The sequence below is a fragment of the Cebidichthys violaceus genome, unplaced genomic scaffold, assembly GCF_023349555.1.
Source record: "Cebidichthys violaceus isolate CVI_PGR_0920_01 unplaced genomic scaffold, fCebVio1.0.p SCAF_37, whole genome shotgun sequence".
NCBI classification, from domain to species: Eukaryota; Metazoa; Chordata; class Actinopteri; order Perciformes; family Stichaeidae; genus Cebidichthys; species Cebidichthys violaceus.
The window spans coordinates 1,614,407-1,637,003 of NW_027176561.1; the positions used below are offsets into that span (position 1 = coordinate 1,614,407).

At 44.0% G+C, this 22,597-nt stretch overlaps 1 protein-coding gene across 1 annotated transcript; it reads left to right on the top strand.

Annotated features, from left to right (window-relative positions):
• On the top strand, positions 1–22,597 carry colgalt2b (collagen beta(1-O)galactosyltransferase 2b). The gene is made up of 12 exons (XM_068726008.1): positions 1–279; positions 12,878–12,988; positions 13,105–13,222; positions 14,040–14,174; positions 14,260–14,464; positions 15,751–15,870; positions 16,304–16,377; positions 16,694–16,800; positions 17,234–17,366; positions 17,615–17,742; positions 18,569–18,775; positions 21,375–22,597. The coding sequence occupies exons 1-12, from the start codon at positions 44–46 to the stop codon at positions 21,646–21,648; spliced, it is 1,848 nt and encodes a 615-aa protein (XP_068582109.1). The 5' UTR covers positions 1–43; the 3' UTR covers positions 21,649–22,597.

A 22,597-nucleotide genomic window follows, 5' to 3' on the forward strand; every position in this document is an offset into this window, starting at 1 on the left:
GTTTCCAGGTCGGGCGACTCACGGCGGAATCCTGGAAGCGAAGATGCGGGCGGTCGGGGCCCTAGGAGTCGGTGTGCTGTGGGCGCTGCTGGCCGCTGTGGTGCCCGGCGGCGTGTCCGAGCTGGAGACGCTGGTGCAGGAGCAGATGAAGCCCGAGTCCTCCCTGCTGAAGCCAAAAGTTATGATCGCCATTGTGGCGCGTAACGCAGCGCACAGCCTGCCACATTACCTGGGCTGCATCGAGAGGCTGGAGTACCCGAAGGAGCGCATAGCGATCTGGTGAGAGACACAAACTGGGATGCAGTAGAGGCTATATGTGTGGGATGGAGATAACTGTTGTTGTTTTTTGTCTAACTAATGTTGTGCAAAGATTTCTGCAACTGTTCTTTAGGAGTTATACCCATCATTGTGTCCATAGTTTCAAATGCAAGTGCTTTCAGAGGACATATTCTGCAGTGGAGTTGCGCTTAATGGGGACGCAGCGTGTGTCCGAGTTAATTATAACAACAGATCGTCAGTATCGGTTCGCAGACCTGTTGCTGCGTTTTACGATGCACTTACCTCGCGTGTCTGCCAGCTTCCAAATTGCACGCTGTGGGAGAAGATGAAAGGGCTGCTGTGCATGTTGGGTTAGGCTTAACCCTTAATCACCCCCCCCCCTCTCGTCTGATTTAGCACAAACCTGCGGAAACGGGGCTTTAAAAACAGCAGGGCTACCAGGTATGAATTGGGGGGGCCTCTCACAAGGTAGGGTCCTGTTTGGTCTCATAGGAGCAGAGTGAGACAATATAAAGTTATCAAAGAGGCACCCTGCAGGTGAGGGGATGAAAGGAGACATTGAGTTGGTCTGACAGCAGGATTGGGGAGGGGTGTGCTTGTGTGTGTGTGTGTGTGTGTGTGTGTGTGTGTGTGTGTGTGTGTGTGTGTGTGTGTGTGTGTGTGAGTGAGAGTTTCGGGAAGTTATGCGTAAAATGTGGTCTGGATGAGGGTTATGCAGGCAGATCTGATAAAAAATCACACAGAATCTAAGAGATTTGGAATGGAGGCAGGTTTATCATCAAAGTGCAGATATGAAGAATGTGAGGTTGAAGACATAACAGTCAGCTCTGGTGGTGGACGTTTGTAATGCCCCCCCCTCACCCCTCCTAATGACCCTGTTGCACTCCGGCTGGCATTCTTGTGCTTCATTTTCCACCCTTTCCTTTGCTGAATGCCTCACTTTTGTTTGCAGAGAGGCTGTCTGTTCCTAATTCAGAGAGACCCTCACCAAAACACACACATAATTGCACCCTGGAGAAACTCAATACAGAGAGAGAGGAAGGGGCCCGTCTCTCTGGAGCTGAGTGACTGAGCTAGCATGGCTTTGTGAGCGGTTTAACTTCCCCCCCCCCCATCAGTTATGAGTGGCATCTCTCCGCCCTTCAGTCAGTGCAAAAAAAAGAATCACAGTGTATATTTGAAGCAGATAAGTCCAAGTGTGTTGGTCGTAACAGCAAAGTGTCCCTGGCGTGAGAGAATGAGGACACATAATCACACATATACGGTCCTAGTCGTCATCAGCCTGACACAGGGCTGTTTATTTAATTTATATTCAACAGCCACAGCAGAGCCTAATCTTTCCACTACTGTGGCCCGACTGCCATAAAGTCTTCTGATGTTTGTAGAAGAGTTTATAATGTACTGTGCTTCAAATCCAGTAAGATTATTAGTGAACACACATAGGAGCCTATTTAGCACATTGAGATGTTGATGTTTGCAGCATGAGGGTCGTCCAAGAAGCCGTTAAATGGATCAAATGAAAATAAAAAAACACTGAAGAGGGTCGCTGTAGCATGTGGTGCTGATTTGTTTCTGTGGGAGTGATACATTTGAAGAAAAAGACAATTGGAATACTTAAAACATCTCAAGTTATGTTCGAGTGAGGACTTTTCTCAGTATGAAAAACTTAATTGGCTTTTTGTGGTTAATTTGGTGAAGAAAAGTACTCCACATTAGCTCACGCAGCTCTGCGCCTCTTTTGTTTCTTTTTGTCATCATCATTACTGCCCAACATGTAAGCCAAACCACCCAATAAATGCCAAATTGTGATTCAATCTCACTTAAACATTAAATCCACATTATAGCCTTTCACAGTGTGTGAAAGAGCAGTAAGTGGGTGCAATATGACATCAGAAAAACTAGTTTCAAAAGAGAAGAGAAGTAGTAAAGGACCAAAGCAAATCCAGTGACATTTTACTTCAAGAAGATTTAACATTCCTACTATTGAAAACCTGTCTTATGACATTTTTTGATGCTTCAGTAGAGGAAAATAGAGCGAGGGGGAAGATGTGAGACGAGGGTCTCCAGCTGGATTAGAGCCAAGAGCTTTGCGTTTGTACTCTACACACCATCATTACCCGTAAAGCAGCCAGGAACCTCCACTTCACTACGATCAACAGCTTGTCTGGATAGATGGCGGACAGATTAGACGCAGAGTTCTGGGGAAGCTATACAGTGAGAGGCTGTGAAGCCCCGGTTTTTGTGCGGGGACACAATGTTCCTCCCACTTGTTCCTCTCTGGTGCTTCAGGCCTGAGCCGAACAGGGGATTGTTATTCCTTCCCACTACTCATTCCAAACATGCAATCCAAGGGAGACAGAGCAAGGAGGAGTAGAGAAGAAGGATGTAGATGATTAAACATAATAATCGGGGTGGAGATAAAAGAGGAGAGACACTTAATAGTGTAGCAGCAGCAGCAGCAGCAGCAGGACCCCAGCTCTAGATTCTGCTCCAAATGGGAGCAGGGACATGTTGCGTTTTGGTTGTGCTGCATCTGTGTGAATGTGCATGCATTATAGTTTAAACTTTAAGAAAGTTTATGGGGATACACAGTAGCAGAACGTTCTGCGGTTAGAAAAGTTATATACATTTCCCTCTCTGGTCTTGGGGAAAATGCAGTTCACAATACGGCGGAACAAACCTGATTCAAAACATTGATCCGGGACAATCTACTCTACAATTCTATTGTTTTGTGCGTCATGGTAGAAAAGCTTGTATTTGCATTGCAGTACGATCATAATACAGAGTTTTAAACTTAATTCATAGTTTCACAGCCGAAATTATTTCGACAGTCTGGTATTACCAGTTTCATACAAGATTTGCAATAACAAATGTGGGATTTGCAAGATTCCACCGCGCCTGAAGAAAATCAGAGTCGAGGAATCACTTGACGCAGTTGATTCAATGGTTTTCAAAGGTAACTGCAGCTATAAAGAGTCTTAAACAGCTTAACAACCTGGTTAGATGACAAAATCATGCATGTTTCCAAATATGTAGACAGGCTTTTGCTGGTCTGAGGCTGTTCGGAGGACCAAAGCATCCAGTTTGGACCTGTTCACATGATCATCTGCTATGATCACCCAGGTCATCATCACGCCCTGTTGCTTCAGCCCCTGACTCACGCTGACAGTTTGGTCAGTAAAATTTGCCTTTACAAGTCTTCCTTCTGCAAGTGGTTGCAGGTCTGACAGAGAGGTGGCAGAGCGGCGAGAAAGACTCACACACTGCTGTTAAAAGAATGAAAGAATGCGGGGCATTAGAGAAAGAGGGGGGCGGGCCGAGAGAAGGTGGTCAACAATGTTGGGAAATTACCCAGAGGGCATTTAGCAGGTTGGTTAATCCACATTCCCACATAGCTTGACCACGAGTACTCTTTGTGTTGCTGTTTCTTCTGTCCTATCAGAACAGCACTAAAAGACTATCCATGTTGTTGGCAAGAGAGGTTAATAACCTGGCCAGTGAAAGCTGAAGAAACTCTGGGGGTTAGAGCGGGCCGTCCTTTAATCACAAGGTTTGTTCCTAGGCTCCACAAGGATCCTTGTCCGCATGTATGAGTGTCCTTGAGCGAGACTCTGAACCCCAGGTTGTTCCCCGGGACGTTTACAACAACCCACTGCTCCTTAACTCTTGAACGTATGTGACGGCTAAAGTAAAAGGTTACGTTTAGGTTGTCCAGGGTGTAAGAAGCTAAAGCCAGCAGCAGGTTAGCTAAATACTGGAAACGGTCTGCTAGCCTGGCTAGCTATCTACTTACTAGCACCGCTAAAGTTCACTAATTATTAGCTTGTTTGTTATGTCTTGTACAAAAAAAACTAAGTGTAAAACTGCCATGGTGTGGTTTTACAGGGGGTTTTGGTGGCCAGACAGCCAGTAGAGACTCCAGCTTTTGTGCTAAGCTAACCAAATACCTTAAATGTATAACATTGGAGAGTGACATGAAAACACTGAGAAGGGGATAGAAGGATGGATGATATGCAACCAAGGCTACATAGTTCCTCATAGCATCCCAGAGCTAACTGGACTCCTAATGAGTGAGAGGTGGAGTTAAGAATTCAACAGCTTTTATCGTTTGCCAGCTAACAGATGAGTTTTTTTTGTTTTTTTTACTGGAGTTACTATTTTTAGTCAGCCTCTTCAAAGTAAATCATAAGAGGATTTCATAAGCTGTGAACTTTGTGTTTGCTTTAAGATTTTAGGCGGACAACTCTCTCTGCATGTTAAAGCCGGCCTATTATTGTTTTGCTCCTCACACTGCTGGCTGGCTGTTGGCCGCCTGCCCCTTGCTGCCCGCCGGCTGTGTTCATTGTGGGGAAGTGCTTTCCCAGGTGTTGCGCTGGGTGTCGAGTCGATGATTTGTGGACTGATCCATAAAGAGGATGTCTGAGCGCTGACATCATCGGCCTTCTCCGCATGACTGGCTTTTTCGCTTTTCATAATGTCATGTTTATTTACTAATTCATCATACGACCACTTATTCCATATTTATGACTATCATTGTACTTTATAATGATAGACAATGCAGGGATGGGGATTTGTGGTATGAATTTTCCACTTGTTAACCTTTAATAACCGACTATATATATATATATCATTGTACAACCACTATAAATCCTGATGCACCCAAAGGTACGATGTGACTCTATAAGTAAAGAATTTTCCACAGTTGCCCAAATACATGGAGGCTGAAAACCTCAGTGACAGATGTGCCCTGAATACTGTGCATGCTGCAGCTCCTGTCAGACACTGAGAGGAGTTTTATGTGATAGTATCCTGTTTCTACTCTCGTGTCATGAGGTGATAGATGTGAGATTATTGGATACTCCGTACCATCCAGATTCTCTCAAGCATTTGATATGGCATGAACAAAATTCAAGTTATCTTGACAAGTGCACTGAGTTTCACAGCAATAAATGGACCATGAAACATACTTGAATGCTGAGTAAAGCACTTTTTGACTGTACAATGTATGCTGACGGCAGTGTTGAGCTTTATAGCGACCTGACTTTTTAAGAGCCCTTTTGAAGCAGGACATGTCCGCACCCTAATGGGACACTTAAATGGGTGTCCTGGGTGTCTCTCTGGTTAACTGCTGGAACTTTTCAGAGAACTTTTACCTATAAATAATCTCTTATAGATATAATTCAACAATTTCTGTTTAATATTTGAAGATGGATCATTTTGTTGTGGGACAAGCATGAAAAATGTGCGAAATTTGAAGGATAAACAAATGTGTGTAAAGTTAAAAAGTTGCAGCTGAGCTTTGTTGCAGGTTTAAATGTCCTCAATCATGTGGATCACAAGACCAAAAAGACAGAGATTTGACTTGCTCTGAGCTTTGTGATCAATAAGTCCGTACCAAAAAATACCAAGGCACACTGCTTTGCAAAAAATGAAAAAACCTTTAATAGATGGGCTTAGCAAATACGCTTTTCAACTCACAGCTGCAATCAGGGTGGCACCGGACAATTGACACAGTTAATAAGGTGTGTACATAATAAGATCAAGTCATCAATATCTCCATTAGCAATTATTTTGTAATTAATCAAAAATGTGCAATCATAAGGAACAGGTTGTCTGTAATAGTATTTCCACACACATGTAACTATAGAAAATATACATCGGTCTATGATTTGTCTATTAAAAACATAACGATGCATGGAAAGCTTGAGCATGCACGAGGTGCTCCGAGGTGTGTTTGGCTTTGTGTTATCTGTTATTTACTGAGCAAATATATTGTTGCTTATTTTCACTCCCTCTGACTGACATATATATTAGAACTGGAAAAAAAATGGAAAGAATCACACAAACTTAAAAGGGTTATCAGTTTTGTGGCGTTGGATCGTGGCCGTAGGTGTTTCCCTGTGCCAGGTGTGTTACCTCAGGCTCCATTCCTCTGTGGGAACACACCAGTGAAGGACAGATTGTTCCTAGTTTTAGGAGAGCAGTTTATCCAAGTGTATGGAATAAATTATCAGAATTGGGACGGGCTATAGTGTGTTAAAATGGGCGTTTGTGAATGATTAGCAGCATATGCTTTTGGTGTGTGTCAGTATGGATTAGATCACAGTGCTGGCACTCTGTAGTAAGGTGAGTGGGTTTGATTATCTTCATTGTTCTGGTGCAAGTGTGGGTACGAATGTGCGAGCATGCATGTCTCTCATGTGGCTGTGTGTGTGTGTGTGTGTGTGTGTGTGTGTGTGTGTGTGTGTGTGTGTGTGTGTGTTTGAATGCTATAACACACATGATGGTTGTGTGTGTTTCTGCTCTGCTCCTCTGGCTCGGCCCCTGTTTTCCATTCACTTTCCCAGTTACCTCACAAGGCCCACGGCGAGCCAGATCCTCCATATGTGGAGTAACGGATCGCAATCATCTCTGACCTCCCAATCAGTGTCACCTGAGGAGTCGTATTTTGCAGCCACATCCAATCCGTGGGAAACTAAAAAAGGTCTTTTAACATCTGCTCAGGTATTTGGTGTAATCTCCAGAAAGGCAGAGTGATATTTCCCAGATAAGCAGCTGGTAATGACACAAACACACTGGAGCAGAGGGAGATGCTTGTATCTTCTTTCTGGACTAGAGCACAGTTTGCTTTAAAAACAAACCTGACATTGCACACACACCATATACAAACTTAGAAAGCCAGCCATGTCCGGAACATTTTACAGAACATTTGACATCAAAGCCAACCGCTCATTTACAGACACGACTAGTATAATTTGAGTCTCGCATGTCTTCAGATGAAGTAGTCGGAGCACATCTGGCAGCGGCTCCCAGCTGTGAGAAAGTCAGCTGTCGCTTTTCTCAGGTAATGCAACTACATCTGGAGTAAGTTCCATCCATATCAAACATGTCTGTGTTGCGTTGGACAGTGGAATGTTACTACTGAAAAAGAACTACTTTAATGAAGTAAATAAATACAATGAAATAAGGACCAAATAAAGTTAACATTCTGGTCTATTTTACTGCCCTCCTCTTAGTGGATTTGTGTGATTGTCAGTTTTACAGATACGGCGATAAAATCATCTAGTAGATTAGTCTACTGCGAATTTCTTTGGTCGAGGGCAGCCCTAATATTACTATACTATTTCAACTTCCCCTCACTTTCTGCCTTAAGTCCATTACTGCCTTCCAGCCCCAAAAAAAAGCAGGCTGAATGATTTCCTAAAACAGCAGGGCACTGTAGCTTTTAGCAAACGCTACTCAAACAGGAGCAAGCTTTGCATCTGTTTGGGACTATTTTCAGCAGTGGATTAATACATATTTGGTGGTCTGTGGAGAATGCATTGATGTGTTCTAACTGTTCTGGTGTGAAAAAGACATAAAGCACTTTGAAATGGGCGTTCAGTCTAACTCGAGAGTGTCTTTTATTACTAATGCTGCAGGGTATCAGTGGAAATACAGAAATTTCACACGTAATGATGGTGTTAATAGTAGGAATTACTAAGTGGCCCAATGTCCATTTTCCAAACACAGTGACTTCAGAGCCTAATCTTTGCCAGCCTTTCACTGAGCCTCAAATCAACAAACTCTCTGTAGAGCTGAGGAGGTGCAGCTGACGACGGTGTACCTGCCAACAGTGCAGCCCAATCCTCTCGGCCCTGTAGCAGGAAGGCATTCATGGGAAAGTTGTTCCTGTCGACCAGACATATCTGTTCAATCAAGTCTCAGTAAACAAAGAGAAGTGACTTTCTAATTCCTGAGCTTTTTTTTAAAGCGCTCTCTCTCTCTCTCTCTCTCTCTCTCTCTCTTCTCTTCTCTTCTCTTCTCTTCTCTTCTCTTCTCTTCTCTCTCTCTCTGAAAATGTCTGTTCCTGGCTAGACTGTGAATTGTTGCTCAGATGCCCCGTGTGCACTAGCTCACTTCCAGCATTATTGTCAGAGCTTGGCAGCACGGCAATAATAGAATTGGCGAACACTTTAAACACAATGGCATCTTGGTATGAGCGCTCTCATCTGGAGAGGGAGAGGCCTGGATGTGGAACGAGAAATATTGGAGAAGTAAAGAGAAAAAGAGAATGAGCGGGAGGATGAAGCGGTTCGTCAGTGAGGGAAAGTGTTCAGAGCAATGGCTTCAAGAACAGAGAGTATTCATGAGGAAGTCTGGTGCCCATGTTTTCATAGAGGAAATATAATTTTAGCACCATCCATCTGTCTCTGTGTGTGTGTGTGTGTGTCATCAATTTTACTGCTTAACCACTGTGCTCCCCCCCCCCCCCATTTCCTCCCTCTTTCCCAACAACTCACCTCTTCCATCTGACTTCATGACTGTTGTTTTTTTTTGGGTGTCTACACTGTAAACAGTTAGCTTGTGTCCATTTGTTTCATTAAAACAGTTAAATACTCGTCATTGACGTGGAGGGAAAACAAAGAGCAACGGGCTCAACGTGCTTTAGAACCAATATTTAGGGTTTTGGTCCAAAAAAAAGGACATGGCAGCCAGCTAATATTTCAGAGCGAATGGAAATTAACTAGAAGAGGCTTGCTCTCATGATGACTGCAAAAAAAAGCCCAGAACTGCAGGCAATACTAGATTGGAGATATTCAAATTTAAAAACAAATATGCCATCCCATGAGATCACATTGCATCAGTGTTAACATACTTTGAGACACCTTTTCTCCCTGCTGATACCAAATGGCCACATAGCTTAGGGTCAGAGAAGCCTGTCCTGGTGCTCTATGCTTGGGCCCAAAAAACACAAACGCTTTTGTTTTGTAATTAATGACTCCTCATCTGGAAGTCCTGTCTCCGTTTCCTGTACTGCACCTTATGGGAGACTGTGGGTCAGGGTAGTGAATTGCAAAATGCAGCGCTGGCGGCTCCTACTCATTCCGTCTCCTACCAACAGTGAACACTGGCTTCCCTTGATATCTAACCATGATGAATATATTTTCCCCAGTCTTGAATATGAATACTGAATATTACACTTCAGTGCAAGCCCTCCGGTTCCGGCTACTTGTTGTTGACCCTTAGAGTCATGAGGAATTTCCCTTTCACCTCCATCTCTCCAGCCGTCCAACCAACCCCTCCTCTTTCCTCAGTGCCCTGCAAGGTCATCAAGAGGCCTGCAGCCACGTCAGCCTCACACACACACACACACACACACACACACACACACACACACACACACACACACACACACACACACACACACACTGGCATAGTTATTTTGTTTTAAAGGCATCTACGCTCTGGTCTGAAAGAGGCTTTCTTGCTTCTTAATTACATGCAGCACCCAGTCATTATTGGCAATGATATTAGATTGTTTATTTAATCAACAGTCAGCGGACACTGGTCTGCTGGATCGGTTCAGACCTGTGTTTACCTAAACGGCCAGTCTCTGAGACAAGCCTCTGTGTTTAAGGCCAGATGTCAGCCCTCTCCTGCCTGACACTTTCCCTGTTACCTGACACACTCCTGCAGTGGATAACCCTAAAAAAAAAAAAAAAAGGTGGGAGGGAGAGAGAGCCAGAGAGAGTGATGAAGTGGCTTGATGATCACATTGCTGTAGGTGATGGAGATGCAGATGTGACCAACGCTTACGTTTAACTGCAGGATTGCTGCAGTAAACAAACCAAATAGCTTGAGTATCAAAAAATCAGCTTAAATGGACCTGGAATGAAGCGATAGAGGGAGTGGTGGGGCGTGAAGGTGAGTTCTGGGGAGACATGTGGTGTCCAGATGATGGGTCATAAAGACAGAAAGAGGGGAGAGGACGCCCAACCTCAAAGCTGCAGGCAGCGGATTAATGAGGCTGCAATTTACTGTGAACTTCAAAACAAGCAAGAGGAGACGCAGCGGGAGAAGAGAAAGAGAGAGAGCTCTAGAGGTGAGGAGGGGTGAGGAGGGAGCCCATATTGTATCTTTTTGCAGAGATGCATAATATAACCACCTCAAATATCCATTTCAATATGGTCACAGACATCCAGGATATGTTGCTGGATGCGGATGCATCCCCACAGTTTGATCAAATATTCATGATCCTGTCGTTTCACAGGCATCAGCTTCACACAGCTGAAGTATTTGGCAGGAAACTGCGAAGCCTCTTTGGCACCGAGGTCACAGCACAGTACAGTTCATCCAGGGTGGGTTATCTCGCCTGAAGGTAGAGGAGGAAGGACAAGCGTATCTGAAATGAAAGGAAATTGAGGAGAGGATGACTCCGTAGAAGTCATCGAAGACGCAAAGTGAGGCACGTCTAGAAGCAAAGATGAATTTTACTCGATGCTGTTTTCTTCGCCTGATCAAACATGTAGCAGAGGCACAGAAGCCTTTCTTTGTTTCGCTCTCTGTGCTTTACATCTTAGCCTGAGAATCTCCATAACACAATTGGGTTAATGCTTCTCTTTTATTGGCAAAAGCTCCTTTTTTATTGAAGAAATTGTTCAGAGACATGGAGTTTTCTATTCTTTAGCAGACCTTCAACCTTCACCGACTGATTGCCAGGACACACGAGGCATATGTCCTGCCAAGAAGAGCGTATGAAAGTACAAAAGGGACTCTTCTGAGATTTTATATTCCTTCCGATTTTTGTGAGCCAAAGAAAATGCGTCATTAGCATTTTAATGTGATATTTGAAAAACAAAGTTAGTCTCTGATCATTAATTTTAGAGGGATTTTATTGAGCTCTTTGAGAAATTCACCAAAATGATAAATGTTTATTGACGATGACATTTTAGTTTTAGCAGTAAAATAAAGGGATTCAAACACACGCTGCTCTTTTTCACTCCTTCTCCCTCCTCTATTCCAGCACTCCTTGTTGTTTGTGTATATACAGTGTGTATATATATATATATGCTGCATTATGTATTGTTAAATTAGAAGTTCCCTCCTGTTAAATCTCTGCCTGGAGCTGACTCTGTCATTGGAAGATGGCGTGTAGAAACACATTTATTTCCCCCAGCGATGTGCAGTTTAGCGGTTGAAAAAACATGTTTAATGTGTGTGCACATGTGCTCATTACCTGCGAGTCAGGTGTTCCAGTGTGTTTTTAGCCCACGCTGACAAAAAAAACAAAAAACAAAAGCCGATCATCAAGCGGCAACTTCCCCCATTATTACTCTGGTGGACCGCTGAGCACTAAAAACACACATGCATGTACTTGCAGACTTTTTTTTTTTTTTTACACACACGTAAACAGGTACATTTAAAATGGTAAACTACCACTTGTGCAACAGATAAATCACCATCCACTCTGCTGTAAAAACAACATTCCCAGGACACAAAAATGAACATCCTTATGTTTTGTCCCACATCGGCAAGTGTAGGCACGCACACGCACACACACACACACACACACACACACACACACACACACACACATGCTATTCAAATTATTAACCGCTGTGTCTCCTTCAGGCTCACCGCTCCTCTACAGCTGCTGGTTATGTGTGATGATATTTATCTGTCTGACTGAAGATTATTGAAATTCCAAACCCGAGAGGGCTCTGCCTCTTCTCTGACTAATCCACGTGTGCAAAGCAAGACTGTGCATGTTTATGTGTGATCGTTTTTTCTCTCCATGTTTGTATTTTTTGTTTTTCTAGTGGTATAAGCATCTGTGTGAAAACAGGTGTTTCTGAATTGCAATTTGTGGGTAAATGTAGAGTATGAACACTGTTATCATGCTGCAAGTACAAGTGTGTGCGTTTCTATCTCTGTCCAGCCAGTCTAAAATTGGGTGTGATTTTGGATGGAGGACAGCGAGAAATATTACAGCAAGCAGTGGAAAACTCCATTACACTGTGTGTGTGTGTGTGTGTGTGTGTGTGTGTGTGTGTGTGTGTGTGTGTGTGCGTGCGCGCATTCAAGCACAAGCTTCAGCCTTTCTTTTTTTAAAGGGCAATTTAAATGCAAAGACGGGCGCCGTTTATTTCTCTGAAACTCATATAGAAGTGATAGGGAACTGCACAGTGATACAGTTACCGTTTTAATTTCTCTTGCACGGATTTATTTATACACACTCACACCTACAGTAGTCGCAGTGTCTTCTGTGAGTCCGCTTTGAGAGCTGGAGTGGAAATCTTTCGGTTACCAAACAGCTACGTAGAGTGCAAACCGCACGAGTGACAAATACGCAGCGGCAGCAACTTTCACACTGACATCATTTGCTTACATACTGGTATTCTGTCTAATCTGTCTGTCCAATAGTTCTGTATCGAGTTGTTGACACACAGTACAGCAATATTCGCATTCAGATTAAGTCAAAATGTAAACTTCAGGGCGAGTTAATTTGATGGACGCTCCTCACACTCCAGCGGCGCAGTTAATTAGGCAGCGAGGAAGCGTTGCAACACTGCGGCTGCCTGTTGGGACATCAAGAGAGTAATTGGATAAATTTGGAAGCCTGGAAGTCTCCTACCGTAACATGCTGTCTGGATGTCATGACTCAGCTTCTCGTTTTTTTCAAACGGACTCATTCCCAGAAACGGTCCTGACACGCCACGATGTTTGTTTCTGGGACGAGACAGGGGTTTACGTCTCAAGTGTTTAGCAGATGCGCTAGTTTCAAGACTGTGCTTCATTCGCGTGACGCCCTGTCTCGTCTTTGTTGGTGTTCCAGGGCGGCGACAGACCATAATGTGGACAACACCACTGCTATGCTGAGAGAATGGCTGAAGGGAGCCCAGAGCGTCTACCACTACGTGGAGTGGAGGCCCATGGAGGAGCCCAAGTGAGCAATCATTTATTAGCATCTCTTCAAAGACTGAGATTCTATCCTTAATTTGTTCCGTTTTTTTTCTCACATAATGGTGATTACTAATTACCTACCTTGTGTCTTTATATTAGGTCCTACACGGACGAGTGGGGGCCGAAGCACTGGCCTCCTTCAAGGTTCAACCACGTGATGAAGCTGAGACAGGCGGCGCTGAAGGCCGCCAGGGAACGATGGGCCGACTACATACTAGTACGACTTCGATACTATTTAATATGCAGTCCCATTCCTAGCAAAAGCTTATAGAGTTTATTTTCGCTCGGCTCTGTGAGGGAGCTCTTGAGGAATTCGAGCAGCAATAAAGATTCTGCTGGGAGAGTTGTAATAGACACATAAAGTGAACAATACAGTTTAGTTTTAGTTCAACAAACAACATCAAAAGTGTAGCACATAAGGAGGAGTACGGTACGGTTGAGGGAGCTGCGTCAGCAAACCGCATTGGTGAAGTAATGGTGACACAAGTGTCCGGTTAAAATCAATCAAGCCATCAAACTTTTATTCGTGCAGCACCTTTCATACAGGTTAGTGCAGTTCAAAGTACTTCACAGATGACTGACGAGCCGAAAAATATGACGGGACAAGAAAAGACAAAAGCAACCCAGCAACTTAATAATTCAAGAGCTTGAGACCAATGTACACTAGACAATAAAATGATGCAATAGAACTTAAAGCTATAAAGACAGTAATAGTATTAAAATAGTGTAAAATAAAAACTAGAATAATAAAATACAAGTATACAACCTAAATAAAATGAAATAAGAAATAAATAACAATATAAAATATAAAACAACTTCAATATAATAAAAGAAATGAATAAAATGTAAAAAAATGTAACCATGCTGTACACCTGCATCAGTATGATTGGACGCTACTAGTCCGCTGGTGAAGGAGGAGCCAGCGATTGTGAATCATGAATTCATTAATTACCATTTGTTAAGGATAAACCACGAGTCTCTCCGATTTAGCTTCGGCTTTTACATGCTGAGACGAGTGACTCTCCCCTCTTCAGTTTGTAGACAGCGACAACCTGTTGACCAACCCCCGCGTGCTGAACCTGCTGATGGCTGAAAACCTGACCGTGGCTGCTCCCATGTTAGAGTCTCGCTCGCTCTACTCCAACTTCTGGTGCGGCATCACCCCACAGGTACAGTTTAGACTTTATCTCCTACGCCTGTCCGACCGCTCGGCTGGATTCATCCCCCTCTTCATCTCCCCCTCCTCTCTGTCAGGGCTACTACAAGCGAACCCCAGACTACCAGCCCATCCGGGAGTGGAAGCGGCTCGGCTGTTACGCTGTTCCCATGGTGCACAGCACCTTCCTAATAGACCTGCGTCGTGAATCCAGCAAGGACCTGGCCTTCTACCCTCCTCACTCGGACTACAGCTGGGCATTCGATGACATCATGGTGTTTGCTTTCTCGGCTCGTCAAGCAGGTCCGTTGTGAAAAACTCAACTCGCAACAAACTACCACATTTGTAGCAGGGCTGCTACATGGCTGCTGCTCTTTGAGGACTGTCTGTGACTTCTTTGATTTATCGGTAGTCTATTACAAACTGCTTTTTATCCCGCATGTGTGCTCTGCTGAGGGCTTTTTTTTTCTTCTTTTCTTTTTTTTTACCATTTTTGTGCACATGTGTCAGATTCAGCAGATGAGTGAATGCAGAGAAAAATGGATCCATGTGTTTGTCTCGATTGTGCAACAATACCAGTGTTTGTAGATGTGTGTGTTTGTCGTGAGTAATCATCCATAGGGAACAAGCCGAGCCATTAAGCGTTCCATTACGTAGAAAACAAGAGTGTGTGGCATTCCCCCACAAAGTGAAAAGCAAACATATTAAAGCATTCACATGAACAGAACCAGATATGTAAACAAAGAGCCGACTGACAACAATGCATAATAGTACAATATAAATATACAAATATACAGTAAATATACAGCATTAAAATAAGAATATTTCACTTTTGAACGCATTCTTCTTCCAAATAAAATGTCAGAGTCATGAGCAATAAAACGGCCACAGACTTGCTTGTCCTGGTATGACCGATAGCTCATGGTGGCTAAAGTCAGTACTGTGGCTTTATGAAGTGTCTCTTCTTTTGTTACTGTTGCACTACACTTTAGCAATTCACTATTATATCACTTGTAAATAATTGTACTTTTCAGGAACACTTACGCGAGCTTTAAACAAACACATTTCAAACCATACTATACTAAAACTAACTAATTTGAAATGTAAAAAGTAGGAATCTTTGAAAAATTCAATTTAATAAATGCAATATGCTCAATGATTGAAACCTCTTACTGCAGCGCATGCTGCTTTAAAAGAGGGGACCGTTTTGATGGACAGACACACTGATATAGTTCACCTCTAAATGTGTGTAGTCCACATCTTGGTGTCTACAGAGGGCAACATATTGTATTTCAATCCCTCACAAAGCATCTGATACTTTGTTTCCCCACTGTGTATAACATTGTCCATGTATGTAACCATATTCCTCTTTCATTTACTGGATAAGCTTTAACAGCAACACTTACAGGAGCCTCCACCGGGCAGTTTATGTTTGCTGTGGGAGTATTTATTTGCTTTTGTGTAGCGTGTAGACATTAGTGTGACACTAGTGCATGTGGGACGAGGTATGAGGACCTGAGGGGGGTCTAATTTGCACGTTTGTTTGAAATATTTGGGTCAACAGGTTTTATTTACTGTTTGTGTTCCAGGTGTGCAGATGTACGTGTGTAACAGGGAACATTATGGCCTCCTGCCCGTTCCTCTCAAAGCGCAGCAGAGTGTGGAAGAAGAGAGCGAGAGTTTCATACACACCATCACGGAGGCTTTGAGTGAGTTCACACAAACACAAACACACACACACACACACACACACACACACACACATATACACACACACACACACACACACACACTTTCCAGCTGTTGTGGCTTTACTATCCATCACGCCATGATTACTTCACCTCCCAGGTTTGTTTCTTCTCCTTCTTGACCTCTGCGACCCGCCGTGATTGCAACCTGTCAACCCCTCATCCCTTTGCTCTACCCCCTCCTCCCTACCGTCTCTCCGTCTCCTCCTCCCTCTCTCTGTTTACCCTACCCCCACCTCCTCCTCACTTTCTCCCTCCTTTTGGCCTCCCTCGCTGCTCAGATTAGAAATAAAGCAAATTAAATAAACCGCCAGAATCCAGAGGAAGTTTGGTTATTTTCGAATCCTGTTTTTGCTGCCTTAACCTTTCTCCTCCCTCCTCGCTCTGTCAACAGTTGATCACGACATCGAGCCCTCTGAGCACCTGTCCTCTCTGCCGGCCCCGCAGGACACCGTGGGCTTCGATGAGGTGAGTTATGAGCTCTGCCTGGAGGAACGGGGGGCTCTCCAACTTCTGTCTCTCTGTATATTTACTGTTAATCAGCAACTCCCACTTCCTGTTTTTGTAGCCTTTCGTTGTGTCTCCAAGTTCTTCATCTCTCTTTGGCTTTTCCTTCACCACATACCTCTCTGACCCCTAACTTCTGTTGCATTATGCTTCTCCTGTTCCAAAAAGAGAAACCGTGACAAAATGCCATTAGGAATATACTTACAGAATGAGGTTTCAGAGCTAATTAAAACTGTCTTTTTTTTCTGTTAAAATGTCTTTCTGTTAAAATGTCTAGGTTTATCTGATCAACCTGAAGCGTCGGCTGGACAGAAGAACCAGGATGTTGAAAACGATGTCTTCGCTGGGTCTACACGTCACGCTGATGGACGCAGTTGACGGAAAGTAGGTCACACAGCCCTGCGTGCACACGATGAACTGAGATTCATCGTGTGCACGCCTGAAACATGCAATCTCCTTTAACCGTGCTCTCTGAACGTCAGCTTAAAATGATGCCCGGTCTCCCGTCTGCCGCTGCTTCTTTCTGACATCTATATCCAGACCTCCTGTCTAAACGGAGCTTTGGTGTTTGTAGCAAAAGCCTCGACTTACTTTCCCTCCTCCGCGCTTACTTTAATCCACCGTTGAGAATGTCTTAATCCTTCTTCCAGCCGTCGTTTGTCTGACGAAATGTATTACTTGCTGCAACTTGTTGAGTTTGACTGTGTTGTGTTTTGCAGTGAAGCTGTTTTCACTGATGACAGACTCAGCTGCATATGTGAAAACCTTTCTTTTCCCCCACTACTACTCCTACATTTCCCTTCTCCGTCTCTCTCAGGGCTCTCAATACGTCCCAGCTACAGGCTCTAGGAATAGAGATGATGCCGGGCTACAAGGACCCTTACTCAGGCCGAGTACTGACCAGAGGGGAGATCGGTTGCTTCCTCAGCCATCACTCCATATGGACACAGGTGAGAGCAATTCACTGATATGGGGAATAAGGGTTGTGGAGTTCAATAGAGAGTCTGTATCCCCACCTCTAGTTTGTATTCTTTGTTATAATTTGCAATGCATATTATAGATAAGATAAATAACGCAGCACAATCATCAGCAGGAATAATGTAAAAAAAAAAAGAAGGAACAATTTGGACAGCTGGCAAAACCTCAGCTGTTATTCTTTCATATCAAGTTGAGTGTGTTTGTGTTTCCTTCCCCTCAGGTGTTGGAGCGCGGCCTCAAGAGGGTTCTTCTTTTAGAGGACGACGTGCGGTTTGAACCCCGGTTCAAACGACGGCTCCAGGCCATCGTAGATGACATAGACAAAACCCAGCTGGACTGGGACCTCATGTAAGAAAACACACAACCATCCACACACTCATAGTTTTTATTCCCCCACGTCGGTGACAGCTGTGGCCGCAGGCATTGTGTTTTCGGGTTATTTATCTAAGGAACGCCTGGAGGGAATTTCATTACCTATAGCACAAACGTCCACTCAAGGATGAACTGAATAGAATTTGATGTTCAAAGGTTACTGAGACTTCACAAAACAAATTTTTGGCCATAACTCAAGATTTTCTATGCTAATTATTGCTAAGAACAGGAGTAGAACCCAAGCCGCAGAGACAGTGACAGTGATGAAGCTGGCGTGGGCAGATAAGGAAGAAAGCGTGGGAAGTTGGCGTAGCTGTCAGCCAGGTTTTTCTCAGGCACAGAAAAAAAAAAAAAAGGTCAGAACTCAAGAAAACACTGGGAAGCAAACACTAGGAATCAACGATACGGAGTTTGGTCTGGCGTTGTGGACAACAATCCACAATCTGGTGACTAGCGGTCGGAAAGCGGGAGTAGATATACAGCATATGTGAACTGATAAGAGGCAGGTGGGCTTGATTAGCTGATTGCAAACAGGTGGAGGCGATGAGCAGAGCCGCGAAAATGAGCGGCCATGCCAGCGAACGCAGACAAAACAAAACACAGAGAGACAAACAGAGAACACAGGGGAAAATACACAAGTTATGGATGAGGATAACATTACGAAGTGATGGTATTCTGGACGGACATGGATACGATGCACAAACTTGACTGGTTTGCGGAGGCATATAACCATGAGGTGGTAATTCATTCATTTTTCTTAATGAGTGTTTTTTAAAACTAAAGGTTTGCTTTCTGTCTCCAGCTACGTGGGGCGTAAGCGCATGCAGGTGCAGCAGCCGGAGCAGTCCGTGGACGGTGTGAACAACCTGGTCAAGGCCGACTACTCCTATTGGACGCTCGGCTACGCGCTGTCGCAGCAAGGAGCCAGGAAGCTGCTGGCTGCCAAACCCTTCACAAGGATGCTGCCTGTCGACGAGTTCCTGCCCGTCATGTTCAACAAACACCCAAAGTCAGTCTGTACTTCGTTTTTTATTTATTTTTATTTTTTTTCTGTGACTTTTAAATTACAGTGCTTCACTTAACGCAACAGGAATAACGTGTACATGCTATACAAAGCCATGGAGTTGTATTTGAGGCATGTGATGCAGGAAACCCGCAAAGCTACGAAAAGAAGTAGAATGTTCACAAATACACACAAAGTACCTTTTTAGCATTCTAGTTTATGAAGAGACCAATATTTACTGAGGACCACAAATAGATGATCGCAGGTGCGCTCTATATCAGGTGATCCACGTTCAGAATAAACATGAAGATGCAAAAGTAAAAGCTTTATTTATAGAACACAGTCAGGCGCGTATGGATCCAGTGCATGCCCCAAAAACGGACTCGAGGGCAATAAACCAGCGCAGACGTACTGAAGGACCTGCTGTACAGTAATTATCTATACATAGACACAAACATGCATGCTCGCTGGCGACTTTTTAGACAGTGGTGTAGTTTTGTAGTTTGTTCTCGTGTGGTAGACCACAACCTCCATCCAGTTCAACTCCAAGTTCCCTATATGTCCTTTTTCTTTCCCTCCTTATGCCCCTTTTTTCTTTCCAGCACCACCCCCACTTCTTCTTCTTCTTCTTCTTCTTCTTCTTCTTCTTCTTCTTCTTCTTCTGTGCTCCCTCACACACAGGGCATGGATTGTTCATGGGGTTCAGTGGGTACGGGGCTTTGCACAACACACACACACACACACACACACACACACACAATGCCCGCTTTTCTCTTTCTTTTCTGCTCGGGGATTCCTGCCGTGCCCCGTTCCACCTCCGCCTCATCTCCTTCCCTTTTTTACTTTATCTTCTCATCCTTTTTAAATCAGCCCCTCTGTCTTTCTTGGCTCTCCTCTCATTCTTCATTTCTGTTTTTTTATTTTTTATTTCTTTTAACATTCCCTCACTCCCCTCAACAGACCTTTTTACTTTCTTTACACACCTTCTCCCTCCCTGTGTCACCCACCTCTCCTCCCCCTTCCCTCTCCCTCTCTCTCTCTCTCTCTTTGAGGAATGTGGGCCAGCACGGCTCTTCCTGCTGGTTGGAAAAGGGGACAGGATTCCCATTGATAGAGGCTGAGCATGGGGGTGGGGTAGAGATGGACACCGTGTGTGTGTGTGTGTGTGCGCGTGTGTGTGTTACTATATAAATACATGGAGATGTGTATCCAGTGTGCAGTGTATAGATTACTAGGTAAACAGTGAGAGAAGGTGAGTTTGTTCAAAAGTGAAAGAAATAGGAAATATGGACAGAAATGCTGGGAAAATATGTAAAATGTGTTGTTTGTTACACAAATGAACAGCAGGGGATTATGTGCTCTGTTTAAATTGAGATTATGTCACATATGTTGTTTTTAGGGAGAGGAAGGCCGTATGCTGAGACAGTTTGTGCTCTAAAGGGCAGAGAAACACAAGACAGTAAGCCCAGTGAAGAAGGCCTCTTTGCGGGGAAAATGTGTGTTTGTTTGTTTGTAGTGTAATAAAGGCGTCTGGGTTTCCCTGTCCTCATGCAGACAGACTTTAAACAGGCGATTGGATCCTTTATTCCTCCTCTGGCCCAGCTGCAGGCTGACGATGAGCGGCTGATAGTAGAGCTTTGTGTTGTTTTTATTTTGACACAATATGATGATGTGAAGAGGATTTTGAAATGCTGGGATTCAATGTTTTTCCAGTTTGATTTATCATGCACGGTAGTGTACTGTGATGTAAAGTACCTGGTGCTTGTACTTTACTTGAATACCCGTATGTTCAGTTTTTTTTGGTCCATAATACTTCTGTTCTATTTAGGGCTGCAACGATTGTTTTCATTCATGCCAATGATTCCCTCCTTTGGTCTCTAAAACATCAAAAAAGAGTTGAAAATGATCATTATAATATCCAGAACTGTAGGCGATGTCTACAAATGTGTCTGACCAACAGTTAAATATCATATATGAAAAGTATCAGGTTCTATTTGAGAAGCTGTAACAAGATAATTGAGTCTTTTTTATGCTCGAAAAATAGTTGCTGATTAACTCTCCATTGAAATTGAATGGGAAATAATGTGCTTTTCATTCTACTACATTTATCTGACACCTGTAGATCCTAGTTACCTTTCAACATATGAAGCACTGTTATAAATAAGTTTCAACTGGCTCTAAAGACCACCTCCACCACTGTTGATATAAAGCATGTGATTGTGTACCGAGAGATACAAAACATTCCTGTCGTGACTAAATTGTGACTAAATTGTGCTGCAGAAAGAAGGGTACCCTGTTCCTCTATATGACATCCTGTAAATCTGCTGTCAGTGGTGAAATTCAAATCCGGTACATTGAGTATGGACACCAGAACGTCTAGTTAAAAAGATATAGATAGTCATAATAGTCCTTCCTTTCTCTTCACGTTGGTATAAAGCAGTCAGAGACATAACAGAGTACTGGCATCGCATATCTAGATGTCAACAAGGACGGCACAAGACATCACTTTGGGCTCTGGGAAATTCTCATAGCCGTTTTTCGACATCACTAATCACGTCTTCGTCCCTCTTTCCCTCTCCCGCCTTGTGTCCCTGATCCTCCTCAGCACCGCGTTCATGTCTCACTATGAGCCGCGGGACCTGAAGGCCTTCTCCGTGGAGCCGCTGCTCATCTATCCCACCCACTACACCGGAGAGCCGGGCTACATCAGCGACACGGAGACCTCCACCATCTGGGACGACGAGGCCGTGGCCACAGACTGGGACCGGCAGCACGCCCGCAAGACGGCGCAGCAGGGCAGCATCCGCACCGTGGCGCAGAACAGCGTCTCTGGAGACTCGCCGCCCCCCGCAGCTCGAGCCTCGCGGGACGAACTCTGATGATCTGACGCTCAGAGAGGGAGAGACTCATGTACACACACACTTGGAAAAAGACACTTGAACTACAAGCTGACATCCTGTACATTCATTCACATATACTGTATATACACACACACTGGTGTCCAAGTGTATAAAACCCGAGCGAAGATGTCAATTTACTCTGCTGCCTCATGAAGGGACACTGAGGAGAGGAAGAAGAGGACAAACTGGGACGAGGGCCAGCAGGCCTTTTGACGAAAGCTTTATTTATTCCCCATGTCCCTCCTCCGGCCATGTGGAGACAGTTGCAGCCCGCGAAAAAAAAACTTCCGCAACACATGGAAGACAGCTAGCATAAGTTGAAAGACTTGAAAGACCAAAAAATATCGTTCACACAAATACATTTTAATGTTGTTTTGGAAGATTATTGTTATTTAAAACAGATTTGTTTTGGGGTTTTTTTATGGACGGCAAAAGAATAAAAGAAGCTGTCTGAAAACAACTCGTAAGTGTGCGTGTGTGCATTTACATGTGTGTGTGTTTACAGAACTGAACATGTGTGGGAGGAGGGACACTGACATACCTTACCCAAGAGTGCCACTGCCTCAGATGATGAGACAGACAGACAGACAGACAGACAGACAGACAGACACTCTGATGGGGAGTGCAGTCCTTCTTTACCAAGCAGCAGGACAATAGCGGATGTTATTAGGCTCAGTGTTTCTGTCGTTGCAGACGTCTCACTTGCACAGCGGGCTGGTCCTGCTAGTTAGCGTTTCAGAGCCTCAGTCACACGTAGCCTGCAGGATGTACAATATATGCAGTCGTGTCCCCTTCAGACCCCTGCTCTCAGAGTTTAGACGTGTTGAAAATAGTTTTTGGGATAAACTGAATTATTCATGTCCTCAACAGAGGCCGTTCTTCGTTCACTTGTGGTGCCGGGCTGAACCAATAAAACGACTTCACTGTT